This window comes from Centruroides vittatus, unplaced genomic scaffold, assembly GCF_030686945.1.
Source record: "Centruroides vittatus isolate TY-2023 unplaced genomic scaffold, ASM3068694v2 contig_579, whole genome shotgun sequence".
In the NCBI taxonomy this organism is placed as follows: Eukaryota; Metazoa; Arthropoda; class Arachnida; order Scorpiones; family Buthidae; genus Centruroides; species Centruroides vittatus.
Genome location: NW_027122347.1, coordinates 209801 through 224494, shown reverse-complemented (window position 1 = coordinate 224494; position 14694 = coordinate 209801). Strand labels below are relative to the sequence as shown.

The 14694-nt window shown below is 30.1% G+C and overlaps 1 protein-coding gene across 2 annotated transcripts in view; it reads left to right on the top strand.

Moving 5' to 3' along the window:
• Positions 1–14694, top strand: part of LOC136979126 (1-phosphatidylinositol 4,5-bisphosphate phosphodiesterase classes I and II-like) — a 109027-nt gene that overhangs the window by 18158 nt on the left and 76175 nt on the right. For both annotated transcript variants that reach the window (XM_067275052.1, XM_067275053.1), the window contains exon 2: positions 7500–7577. In XM_067275052.1, coding sequence (XP_067131153.1) covers positions 7500–7577 — 78 coding nt within the window. The remainder of the gene's footprint in view (positions 1–7499; positions 7578–14694) is intronic.

Here is a 14694-nt window from a genome sequence, read left to right as displayed (position 1 = left end):
ATTTTAATGGGAAACACTGACGAGTAAGAATTAACTAGAAGATAAACAAAAACTTGTGTTAAATAATGAAACGTCTATGAAAGAATTTTAAAAAGACTGACAGACGTACGCACGCACGCAGAGATGGACAGGAAGATGTAAAGGACACAGCGGATATGCTTACAGACGTACGGATTTCTATATTTTTCCCATATAATTTTTGTAGTTAATTCTTCGAGTGATTCCCCCCGTAAACTCCACATAATAAACCTAAAGTTCATATAATAACTTCCTGTTTCTTTGTATAATTTCTCATCAAATTTTCTTGTTTCCTTACTTCGTTGATACGTTTATAATTATACTCTTCCTCATTCTGTACGCGTTTCCTGTTTAATTCTTCATAATTGTCTGTTTAACTACGTATGTAAATATATTACAAACAGAAGAAATCTTCTGTTTATATCGATTAGCGTAATAGAAACAACGGGGGGGGGGAAAGAAAGTTTGGTTTAAAATAAGTTAATAACAATTAAAAAAAAATTGTAGTGTGTTGTCGTAACAGTATCGCCCTTTGTTATTTTCTGTTAGTACAGTGTTAAGATATCTGCCAAACACCAGATGTGTCTTTCCACGAATAGATTATTCTTTCCCAAACATAATTTCGTTTAAGGAATAGGGTAAACAACATTAAGTACGCTTTAAATGTATTTAAAATAGCTGGACGTTCCTTAAAAGATTTACAGGCAAGTCTCTATTCGCTTTGTAATCTTTTATGTAAACTATTTGATAAATAATTGCACTTCTACGTCTACAAACTTTAGCATTTTGCGTTTGATGTGTTCTGAAGAATATTTAATGTACAGTACAGGTGTGCTATAGGAATGCTTATCATCTATTCCAAGTTGTATATAAGTTATAATGTACAGATATACGTTATTCATCATATGAACCTGTATAGAACTGGATAATATCTAAGCACCACAAAGCCATTTTTCAGGACATTAAGCACCTTCCTTTTGTACAGAACATTAACTAAACACCAGCTTCTTGTATAGAACCGTTGTATAGAACAAGACATTATAGTAATAGTAATACTCATCGTTTCAGAGTAATGCCGCTTATAATAATCGATTATTATCGATTTTTATAAGCGGCATTACTCCGAAACGATGAGTATACACCTAAATCCATCCAAAATTAGAAGATAATATTTAAAAAACAGATTCAACCAATCACCGCAAGATTCTATCGTATTTTAACTACGTATTTCGTCTTTCGTCCAATCAACGCGTCGAACGTGTATGATTTTCGAAGTGCCTTAACTTGAGTAGAATACTGCGACCATAAAACTTCGTTTGAAGAAGCTTTCGTGTTACAATGGAGCTATTTATATACTTTACATGTATGTATATTAATAATTGTGCGTTATACATGTGAATAACTTAATGAATATTTGGTTAATAGTCCTGCAAAATATAACGGAGACGTGCGGGAAATTCATGAAATGTTTTCACATTTACTTATAAAATAAGCAGAGGACGAGTTATCTAGCCAATAAAAATGACTTAAAATTAATTAGGATGCAGAACTGGTACCATAATCTGTAGGGCCCGTTGCAGAATATAAATAAGGGTATTTCCAAAACTCCGAGGGACGAACATTAATGAAGCACGAGGTCTTTCTAAAGCCCTTCTGTGTGAATGGTGCAGAATATAAATAAGGGTATTTCCAAAACTCAGCCTTGGCCCTATTACAGAGGCCTCAAAAACAAATAAATTATTCATACCATTGAATTTCATGTGAATTAAGGAAAAGTAATTTATATAGAATTTTATTCTAAAAAATATGAGGCTCCTCTCGAAAGTCGAGAGGGGCCTCTTCTTCCTAACAGACCTAATTTAGTTAAAAAATATAATAATTTGAATAAATTAATTGATGAAAACTGCGAATAATTACACTCAAAAGGAGAAATAATTAAAATTTTATTTTATTTTTGAATTTTTTGATAAAACACAATCAGAAAGGGAGAAAAGTAGAAGTAATAATTAAATTATCTTTCCAGATAAGTAAAATAAAATAAAATTGTTATTCTATTCGCGGCGAGCCAATTAATAACTTGGTCATTAGATTGATTATTCGATGGAAGACGATCGCTGAAATACGTATTTGTATTGTTCATTAAGAGTAGATTCGTTTGTCTGTGCGAAACACAGAATCGATAAAATTCTTGGATGATGTTTGTGTTCGAATTAATACGGAAATATATGATACTTCTCTAAGTAATGTATCTCTTAGGAATGCTTTCGAAGGGTCGAAGAGGAGGGGTGGAGGAGAAAAAATCGAAAATTAAAATTGCACTTACTGTACAGTATTAGGGATTGTATCCTAGGCTTTTTTTTCTAAACTTCTGTCTAGTTTATAGAATTGATTTTATCCATTTATCGAGATTGGATAGCGTAACTCTATGGCATCACCGTTAAAGTTTTTTAAACGCGATTCATTTTGGTTACTCTTTTTACTTTTATCGATGTTTTTAAAGTTAAATCGATTTATTACGTATATAGGAATTTGAATTGAAAAATTAAATTTTCATTTAAATGTATTTCTATGTAAGATCAATACATTTATACGTTGTAACATACGGAACCGTTTTAATTTTGTAATATTTACGGTTGTAACATACAATTGTTGTAACACAAACCTCTATAACACGTTTAATTGTTGTTATAAACATGGCTGTAATAGCCACGTTTTAGCTGTTGTAACAAACATATTTTATGTTACACAATTAAAATATGTAGCCTACAACAGACAACAGTAATTGTAACAGACATATTTTTAACTGTATAACATAAATTGTTGTAACACACATTTAAACTACGCCTGTTACAATCATGTATGTTACAATAGTCTAATTGTTGTCACATGCACATTTTAATAGTGTAATAGACACATTTTAATTGTTACAATCGTGTATGTTACAAAAGTTAAATTGTTGTAAAAGACACGTCTTACTGTTGAAACATACAAGTTGTTGTAACAGACACATTTTGATTGTTGTACACAATTGCATTTCTATTGTTTTGACACAAACGATTGTAATAGATGAGCTTTAATTGTTGCAACGCACGATTTTAACATATAGCCTGTACGATTCTAGAAGACACATTTTAATTACAGTAAACAAGTTTTAACCGTAACATATTCGTTATATATGTTATAAGAATAATGTTATAATTATTGCAATATCTAAGAGCACATTTTAAAAATTATATAGAGGTACTGCAATGTTATAAATTATGCACGTAACAAATTGTCTTTGTTAACTGCCACGCTGTTACGGTATTAACTCGCTGTCGTTATGTGTTAAATCGTTAATAATTTTGATAATTTTCGCTCTGCTCGCGACATTAAAACTACGTTCTGTTATTTAATTATTGTGTAAGATGATGCTGTTAAGGTTTTAATCTGTGTGCAGTTAAATTACTAATTTGAGATCATTTGCACCTGATTTAAAGTATTAAAAAAATTTCTCATTGTTGCTATATTACGTAACGATTTTACTTATTCCTGTTTAATAATTTTAAAATTATTTAAAAACCATTTAAAAATTTGTTACTCTTTTTTCTTACTTATTTACGTACGTAATTATTGTATTAATGAACATTTTTGGGTCGTATATCGTTGTTAATGCAGTCGTAAACGGTTTCCTGTATCTCACTATAATTTTTCTATTAAACATTAACGTAACATATACATTCTTTTGTGTTTTTTTCGATGTTACAGTCGTGCATATACGTCGATATACGTTATACACGTTATCTAATCAAATCGATGTTACGGTAATCAAGTTATGTCATTCGTTGTATTATATTGTTACTGTATAACCACTGTGTGTATTGCAGTTGTTGGCGCTGTTACGTTACAACCACATGTACTGACGTAATACACTTGTGTGTTAATTACGTTACGTCAGCGTGTATGTGCACTTGTTGTGTGTTATAACTATGTGTGCATATTATAAATGTTGTGTGCTAGTTTTCAGACGCGTACATATAACGTATGCTTAAAGTCTTGTGTGTTATAATAATTTTAAATACATACGTAACAATGAATTTTATATGTTACTCTAAATAAATCAATTAATAAAACAGAAAGATTTTGTGCTATTATAGCAATAATTCTTACTTCAAAACGTTACAATTATGTTAAGGTTTGCTAGCTATTGTTAACGTGATTCCGTTACTCATGTAAACTCAGTATTGTTATGCTTTTATAATCTATATTTACCCAGTTGAGTTTACTTATATACACGTACACATACGCAATATTGTTTGCTTGGAAATCATATTTAGATGACTTTACAACCGTAGTAACTTGTTGCAATTATAGTAACAAGTTAAAGCAACAGAACTCGATCAATCTGATCGATTTCTTAACTTAAAAACGTTTCTGTAGGTAGCGCGTTACGTTACGATACAGTAAAGTTACGTTTTAAGATCATTTTTAGAGGAAAAAAAATTAATTTATAAATTAACGTCACGGTTTATTTTTGATTTAGATTTTAAGACGATGCGACTTAGAAAATCGCCAAGGAAATTATTCAGTTTCCAGGAAAATCGATCATCTCCTCTAAAAATAATATGAAAATTTCTCATTCTAACTTAAAGCAACAGATTGAATCGATTTTATTTTTTTATGACAAACATAAAATCAATTCAACTCATACAGCCAAATGGATTTCAATTCATTGCAACAGATAGAATTGATTTCTGTCGTTGAAGTGAAGCGATCGATTACGCTTCTGTCGAGTGGATTGATCGGATTTCCTTGTCCAGATCGATCAGATTCGATTGTGTTGACGCTTGATCAGATGGATTTCTGTACCTAATCTTTCGATTTTTTTCTCTAAAGTTGTTATTGATTCGCATGTTTTAAATACATCTTGATTGATATGTATTCGATTTAATCGATCAGTAAGATTAATTACTGTATGCCAATTCTATAGGATACAGAGTAATGTATCAAGCATAGATTTATATTAAATTTTGATTAATTATGCGATTATTATGCGATCGATTCTACTGATTTTGATGGATCGAACGATCCTATGATTGATATATTTAATTTTATTATAGATATTGCAAGATTAGGGTGAATTTTTCTATCATTTCGTAAAGATTTCTGCGTGAACAGAATAGAGAAATTGGTCAAATCGATATTATTTGTGCAAATATTAGGAGTAAGCTAAATATTCCTTACTTAATTCCTAGTGTTTAATTGATCCTGAAGGTTTATAAATCAAAATCTATGAACTGTTTGGATTGGATTGGGTTGATAGAATAAGGCAACACAATACTTGGAAGATTTACCAAGGGAGAATGTCTCCAGGAAGAACTTTCTATGGGAAATTGGCCCCTAATTAAGAGTTAGACACGTGGAAAATTCAACTTGGCTAGCTCTTGGTCAGGCGCGAACCCTCGACTGTTATTCGGTGGTTTTATCCACACGGTTATTGGTGGGCAAATTAAAATTAATTTCTATGAATATATGTACATCCTCTTCTGTTTCTTTAATGAGGATGTACAGTACATAAATTCATAAAAATCATTGGCATCAATTAAACATTAGAACTAATCAAGGAAATATTAAGTTTTCCTTGATGAATATTTAATTGAATCTGAGGATTTTATAAATCAAAATTTCTGAATAATTTAAATTAGAAATTGATTTTTATGATATTTATATACGAGCATGGAATCCTTTTAGTATTATTTTATTACGTATACACACAAAATAATACAGAACGTATCATAACATACGCCTTTTTCAGCTCCTACCATAAGAAAAACTAAGATAAATTAATTGAATTAAGAATAATCTCAAAAATCTACTTTGCTAATGAGTACTGAAATCATTTCCGATCGATCAGATTGATCAATTCCTCGCTTGCTTGTTTCTGGCTCACCAGTAGTGAATGGATAAAACAAATGAACTCTGGTTGTTAGATGGTCGCGGGTTCGCCCCTTACCAACAAGGTTTGAAAGGGGCGAACCACGACGATTTTCTGGATTTTTTTTACGTTTGTAACACCTAATTAGGCGCTAGTTTCTCATAGAAAGTTCCTATGAGGTATCCCCTTTGGCACATCACCCATGTGTTGAGTTGTCGAATTTTATTAAACCAAGCCAAATTGCGCTTGCTTTTATTTATAAGGATATAAAACTAATTTGTACCGTTTTAAAAATGAATTAAAACTAATTAGAATTAAAATCTGGCGAAATTAACGTTCAGTAAAAAATAAATTTTTCACCTAGCGTAAAAAAAAATTATGCAGCGGAATTTTTAAATCCCATCAAATTCATTAATACAATTAAAGACAAGGATTATTTTAAGATCTTATTAAGAAATCTCTTTCCAAGTAAGTAATATCCAAGTTAATTGATCTATTTTTTTGTTTTAAAAAGTAAAAAAATAAATTAAATAATTTAAAGGAAAAATAATTTAAAATATTAGAAATTCATTACCCCAAAATTGAAATGCCTTGAGGGATCTGAGATCGAATTCGAGCGTGCCTAGGAATTTCAAGTCGGGCCCTAACCCCGTTTCTACCCCATTGTGGACCTGTCGAAACCGTGAAGGACCTGGAAAAACTAATTTTTAGGTGTCCACAGGGCGGAGAGAGCCCAAAAAATCCTCCAAAACTGAGAAATATGAAAGAAGATTTTTTTTCAAGTTTACTGTTTAAAAGTTTATTTAATTTCTTTTTATTTTTCGTGATAGTTCTTGCATTAAATTATATAACACAGCATTTATTTTGAACAGAGATGATGATCTCTGATTGAATCTTGTGGAATGCTCTTTCGATTTTGAATGTTTGCCTTCAGGTTTTTATGAGTGAAAAAGAATGGAGTGAATTTTTTCGATTGTGTGAAAACGTTAAAGGCCCGGAGGCCTTTCATATTCTTATTTTTCTTCTATATAAACTTTATATATACAAATATTTTTTAGTTCATACATTAATTTTAATTTGATTTTTCTGTACTTTTATTGGAATGCTGATTGCTTTTCTTCCTTTTCTGTGTTTTTCAGAAATTTCTGGTTTTATTTTAATTGTTACAGAATAATGAACTAATAAACGTGTATAGACACTGCACAAATATTAATTGGTCTCTACGCAAAGAACCAATAAGTGATAAATCAATAAATGCTTAAATTGATTAATTTAGAATTTAAATTGTCGAATAAATTTTAAAATTTATTTCAATTTTAAAAATTGATTTTAAGTAATTTTAAATTAAAAATCGAGTTGATATAATATTTTAATTAAAATGTTTTTTTTTTTTTTAAATTCGCGGAATCAATGTTTGAAAATTTGAATTTTATATACCAAATTTTTTAAATCGTAATTAATTTAAAATTATAGTAGATAAGCTTAGTTTCAAGTTAAAATTTATAGCATTTTACATTAATAAATATTTAATTTTTGATTTGAAATGAATTTTTTATTTGTTTTGTAGGATTCCCCTGTTGGAACTCCCGTGACTTTAAAAGTCGATCCTAGAGGATATTTTTTGTTTTGGACAGATCAAAATAAAGTGAGTAGCATCAAGCTGTCTTTAAGAATTACATTATCTTTAATGTATATACCTTGTTTAACCTTTAAAATCTCTCTTACATAATTATATATTTATGTATCGAGCAATAAAAATGCGAGAAAATCTAAAGTGTGGCAATCTGTTTATTACCTTCTTCAATAAGCGATAACCTACTCGTCCTTCTCGCTAATAGATATATTGATTAATTAGGATACTCTTTAAACTACAAATATTTACTCTGATTTTATACAAGGAAGATTCCACTGTACAGATATAGGCAGTTGGGATCGAAATTCACATTTCCAGTAATTGCATTTCTTTATTTTTAACTACTTCACAGCATAAGAACCGTTTACCTCTTTAAAGATAAGTTCAACGACCTTTTCCTCTTCATTGTTTTCAAAATATTTAAGTATTTTTATTGAGAGAAAGAAGGAAGAAGAAAAAATTCCTTTCTCTTCACGATACAAAAGAAGAAGAGCGTGCATATCTTCACTACCATTTAAGAATTTTTCACAATCAGCAATTTTCGTTGTCGTCGCTTTAGGTGACGAGTATGAAACGTAATTATCCCACTTTACACGTGCCCTATTCCTAAAATAGGCAAGTGAAGAAGGTAGAATCGTCTTGTAAGCCATTTATATATCTATGAAAACCAAGCTAACAATCGATTTTTTCTCTTTCTCTCTTGCATAAAATTTACTCAGCTCACAGATTACACTCCTTTCTGTATAGTTTCCCTTAACAGCTGAATCTATCTGTCAAATAAACACGTTCTGTTGCGATTTGCTAATGGATTCTGGACTTGTTGCAACCGTTCAGAGATCTTTCACAAGATTTAATCTTTAACTGAAATGAAATTTCAATATTTCTTTTTTGATCTTTTGACAGGAAAATCAATTTTCCAGTTGTTGCTTAGTTACTATTATTAAATATTTAAGTTTTAATTGCTGTTATAGCCTTATAAATTTAACGTAATTTTACTTCAGGCGTGTTAATGCTTCGTTTTTATTAACCAACCTGTTGGAATCCTAAAGTAACTTCTTGAATCCTTGGTTAATCTCTTGATAAGATTTCTGGTAAGTAAGAGAATATAAAGGGATTAAAGATTATCAGCTTTATAAATTTTGCTCTGGAAAGTTATCTAATTTTAATAATTATTTTTGCAAATTTAAATGCTGATGTCTTTAATCTGCGTAATTATACTGCACGTAAGTACAGTACAATACGGTACAATGTACTATATTAGACTGTACGTAAGTACAACATAACTGTCGAGTTGTACTGTACAACTATGTATATTATATTGTGCTTATGTATACAGTACAAAGCAATTATTGAATAAGAGAGTTTAAAGCAGGACTCTATTTAGACTTGTTCTTAAGTTATATAAGGCTCACAGTCTATGAAACAGGGCCTCACGTTTTATAACTTACTGAAGTTAGGACCACATTCCACAGAGGATGCAAATTGTAGCTTGTAAGATTGTAAATTTGACATACTGTTGTACAGTACAATATACTCAGCATATGCAGTATCAGTACTGGGTGATCGTAATTAAAGTACCCCCTTTTCAACGCTGTCTAGAGAAATATTTACAGTCCAAAAGCTACAGAATCTAAAACATTTTAGGACACGTGGAAAACATTTGCCTATAAATAATACACGATGACATTTTAGACGCTATCACCAGGGCCGGATTTACATAAGGGCATTTGGGGCCTGTGCCCAGGGCCCCCACAAAATAGGGGCTCCCACAAAACTAAAAAAAATTATGTTTAAACATAATTTTTTTTTCTATTACCGCGACAGCCTAGTGTGGCCTAATCATGAGGGCAACAGACAGAGAAAACCAAACCCGGGAAAAAACCTATGAAACATCGGAAAATTTCTGGAAAAAATTTCACATAGGTATTTTTCAGTTAAATTAAAATAATTAGTTTTACGCTATAAAATATATGTATGTTTACAATAACCTTATTTTTAAATGAAATTTACAACTTCCTAGTTCAAATCTAATTGAAAGTACAGTATTTTGTGTAAACTTTCTAAATCATCAAATTTGCCTACTCTTAAAGGGGGGACCCCCACCGAATTTGTGCCCAGGGCCCCTGGATTGGTAAATCCGGCCCTGACTATCACACTGCATATCAATTACATTCGGCCTTTCAACACATTTTACCTTCATGTTTTACACCTTCATAATAGGGACTACGTTGAGTGGTATCGGTTGGATGGGTTAAGGGGATTAAGCAACACAAGACATGGATGATCTGCGAGGACTTTCCGTGAGAAACGTGTCCCTATTATGAAGAAAACCTGAAAACTTTACCAACCTGTTGGTGAGGCGCGAACCTGACTACCAATGTTCAGTGACTTTATCCATTCATCCACTGATAGGCAACCATCAGTAGATGAATAGATTTTTTCGAGAATTTTAGTGTCAGATACAAAAACCCGAAAAACGAGGCATGCTTTTCACAGAAAGTCCTTTTGGGAGGCACCCCTTTCGTAGATCGCCCATGTGTTGCATTGCTGTATCCCCTCAAGCCATTGGTGACCTTTCATCAGTATCCCCTGCATTGCCAGGTTGTCTATAAAGCACAAATATTTTGTAAAAATATTTGCGTGCAGCGCCAAAAGTGCTATCGTGACGAGTTGTGGTAGTATTTATTTTCACGGAAATATCTTCATGTCCTGAAATGTCATCAAATCAAATCTGGTTGCATTTAGACTGCTAAAGATCTTTTATACAGCGCTAAAAATTGTTACTTTAATTACGATTATCTTGTATTTGTCTGTTATTCGATAGTTATATTATATTCTACGCCAAAATAAATAAATCTACAAGTAATTTTCTGTTTAAAAGTTGCTTTATAAAAAAAATTTTGAGTCGTCTTAGACGAAAACATATCTACGAGCACTAGATTTATCTTCCTATATGATTAATTGGGTAAGATGATAGCCACTGTTCTTTGTTCCCAACTTATCTTCTGTACAGGTTGTAGTGACTTTTCTATAATTTAACAAGATTTATTGCATTATATTTTATTACATGTTCAGTTCTACTGTTTCACAAGTTTTTAATGGATCATCTCTGTTTCTTTAGTAACATTTAATTTTTCATCATAAAAAATAACTTTGTTTCAAGTGTTCTCCCACTGTAAATTTAGTTATTTTGTTCTAATCTGTTTAATCTTGTAATTCCTCAGACACTTCAACATTTACCTTCTTAATGTTAAACAATTTATATGAAGTTATATATTTTACGTGATTGGAAGTCAATTCACATTCGTTCACTGTATTTGAGTTCATTTTGACTAGAAGAATTGAAACTAACGCCATTTTGTTTCCTTAAAATGAAAGTTAAATGTTTAAAAATGTACGATATGCGATTACTTAAACTACGTGTAAATTAATTTAAATTTATTCAATTTACTACTACTGCTACGTAAAGAATTAAAGGCTCCCTATTTTATTTATGGCTTTTTCCACGTTGTAAACACTGAAAGATATTTTTCTTCCATATCTATCGTGACTTCAATTAGGTCCATAATAGGCTGGATGGTGAGGGACGGATCCAGGATAAGAAAAATTATTGGGCAGTTGTTTGCCCGGATTCGATTTCAGGTGTTTCGAGCGTAGGTTGATGCCTTCCTCTGGCTATCTCAGCTATCTAGCCGACAATTAGAGGCCCAAAACAAAAGGTTTTATAGCTTCCTCGTGCAAACAAAATATATATTTATCTCTACTTTGTCTTGGTCCAGCACAAAATCCAATACTAGTTATGATCCTAGATCTTGCACAATATCATCGCGTGACACGGGCGTCATTATATGAATTTACATGACGCTTCCAAGTTTACGCTTGCTAGACTCTTGCATAACCTAAAATTGCTAATATTTTTATATTATTTCACTTCTTCATATACAGTATTGATTATTTAAAAACAATTTGTATATGATTTACAGACGGCCGAATAGTCGAGGCAATTAAGGAATACTTCTTTGGGGGACTCGGGTTCAAATCTGGGCAAGCAATTTTTAACGGGCAAACTGTACCAGATATAATGGGCCTACTCTATCGCTTCCATTGTGAGCTTGGTCGAACCCACGATGGGTGATAGAAAAAATGCTCTTTTAGTGCCTTCAATATAAATAAAAATAATAATGTAAACTCGATTATTCAAAATGGTTTCCGAAAGAAAGATAAAAAATAGAACGTTTAGCGTTGTATTGTACTGTGTGTTTCACCGAGTATAATACACAGAGACCAATCTATCCACGTAATTGGAAATCATTACGCCATCTGTCGATTATAGCGCCGCGAAAGTAGATCATATAATTAACATTACATCAGATTTTGAGTAAATTATGTTTAAATGCATTGCATTGCAGTATTATTCGCAAGACTTTAAATACACTGTGCTTAATGTACCCAAAACAAAAACAAAGGATTTTCTGGATTATCTGAAAGACTTCAGGTCCCATCAAGTTCGGATAATCGAGTTCCTACGTATTTACAAGAAGCAATGTATCAGAGGAACAAAAGAAGAATGTTGAATTTATAGATAGAGCCTCTTATCAAAAATAAATATTTTCTTGAAAAGTTTATCTATTTATCTCAACCTATTTCCCGTATCAATTCTCTTCATACTCCGCCATTCTCCATTAAGATCATTAGTGTCTTATTGCACTCCTTAACACTAAAGTCATCATCACTCAACTGAACTTTTCCTGCAGGCTGCAATAGCAGCGGCATTTGTCTGTTGTTAGAAAACATCGGAAACGTATGACGGGATATCCTCCTTGATTATTTCATAAGCTTCATAATTTCGTTTAAAGATAATGAAATGAAAGCGTTCGAAACTCCATTCTTTCTTTCTTGTCTTACACGAAAATCATCAGAAAATTCAAATTAATAGAAACGAGATGGTTGGAAGTCGATAGTACATTTTTCCCTGTATGTGTAATCAGAATTTAGCTGTTGTAATAAAGACGCGAGGTTAATTAAATGCATTGCCATGTCGTGAGGAGTGATTAACTGAAATTGTTTATTAATCCTTCACACTAATGGAATTGAATCGTTGATGATATTCTCTTCCTTTTCTGTCTGTCTTTTGTCATTTATTAAAACTTTGTGCTTTTGATTAAAATTTCGATATATTTTAATGTTCTTTCTGGTAATATAACGCTTATTTGTTTTATTTTTTTTTTTTTAAAGTAAAATGTCTATATCTGTTGACCTTGCCATCTTTGGAAGCGTGACGCATATTATTTGCGAGCGATATTAAAACAATATTTTTAGAGTTTACCCAAATTTTATGATTATTTTGTATTTAAATTATTAAATAAAGTAATAAAATATGACTTATTAATCGAACGATGCATGTTATTTGTTACTAATATTGTTGCGTTAATGAACAAAGATGGCGGCGAAATGATGATATAGACATGTTTTAATGGCATTCTAACTAAAAAAATAATGAATTAGCTTACTTTTGAGAATAAACGTTTAGTTGTAGTGGTTAAATTAATAAAGAATGACAAAGATTTATCAATAAATTTATTATCATTAAAAAAAAATTTAAATAAAAATGTTCTAGCGATGTTACCATTTGACTTGTTAATTAAAATGGATTACTAATAAATGTGTTTAAATAGGTAGAAAAAATTAATTTTATGTAAATATACCTAATAAATATTTTGTATTTTAAATTAAATCCTAAGTAATTTATTAATTTTATATTTTCTAAGTAATCGATAAAAGTATCGTTAAGCTGAGCGACAAGAGTTTTTATAAAGAAACCTTATAATTAATCTATTAAAAATTACATTAAAAATAATTTTTTACTAGAAAATTATTATAAAAAATCAACAATTAATGATTAAAAAAGTTTTAAATTAAATTAAGCAAATAAATTTTATAATATAGAGAATGAAGGGGAAATATATATAAATCCTCTGCTAATTAAAACATTAAATTAGAAAAAAATTAATAATTTTTCTTTAAAATTCTTAATTTTTATTATTATTATTTTTTTAAATTTAATTTTAATATTTTATCTTTATTAAAAGCTTAAATTACGCAACATTTCCCGAAGACCATGAAACACGCAACTATCCATTAATATATATATATTTTTAATATTAAAATTTAAAATTCGATAGGAAAAAAAATCTTATATTTTTATGCAATAGTTTTTTTTTAATTCTAGAAAAAATTCTAGAAGAAAAAAATTACCAGGAGATTCTATATCCTTCTGAAACGGATTTTCCATAATTCCCTTCAAGTGTTTACCTGTTCTTTCTCTCTGGTACTTGGATTTTTATAGAAAACTGTCACTAGTTTTGCTATAAAAATTCAGAACTTAGTTTAAAAACTTTAGGTAATATACACCATGCCAGTTTTTTATTGTTTTCCTTACAGAAAACTTTACTATATACAAGCCTTGTTATAAAGTAAACTTATAATTAGTGTATCGAATTGTATATGTATATACAGTACATTTTACTCATATTTTAATGCTTAAAATCGAATTTTCTATTCATTTTTTGCTGCTAGTTTGTAGTTAGTAACCTTATTTATTATTAGTGATGAGATTAGTGTATTCAATTTTTGTTATCGTCAAGTTTTCTAAGCTTACAAAAGAAGAATATATATATATTTTTTTTTTTCGTGTTTTCAGGTATTTGTTTATTAAACTCTTCTTTTTTTAGTGAATTTAACTTTGTTTGATGGCAGAAAAAAAATTTTTCTACAGTTTTTTTGCTGTTATTTCTGAGATGAATCAAGGAGGAATGATGTGAGATACAACGCATCTGGAAAATAAATTTCTTCTAGAATTAACTTCATTAATCAATTTTGATAGGAAACAGATATATAAGATAGATAAATTTGATATTTAATAATTTGATATAATTCGTTTTATCGTGGAAAATTTTTATTATAATTTAAAAAATATATATATTTTTTTCTATATACTTTTAGCTTAAATAAAACCCGAACTTTATTATATTACGATTTTTTTAATGCATTCGTGTTTAACTCAAATTTTAATGTTAAACAATCGAGAATTATTATTAAAATATTTTTTTACAAATGAAATTTAATAATA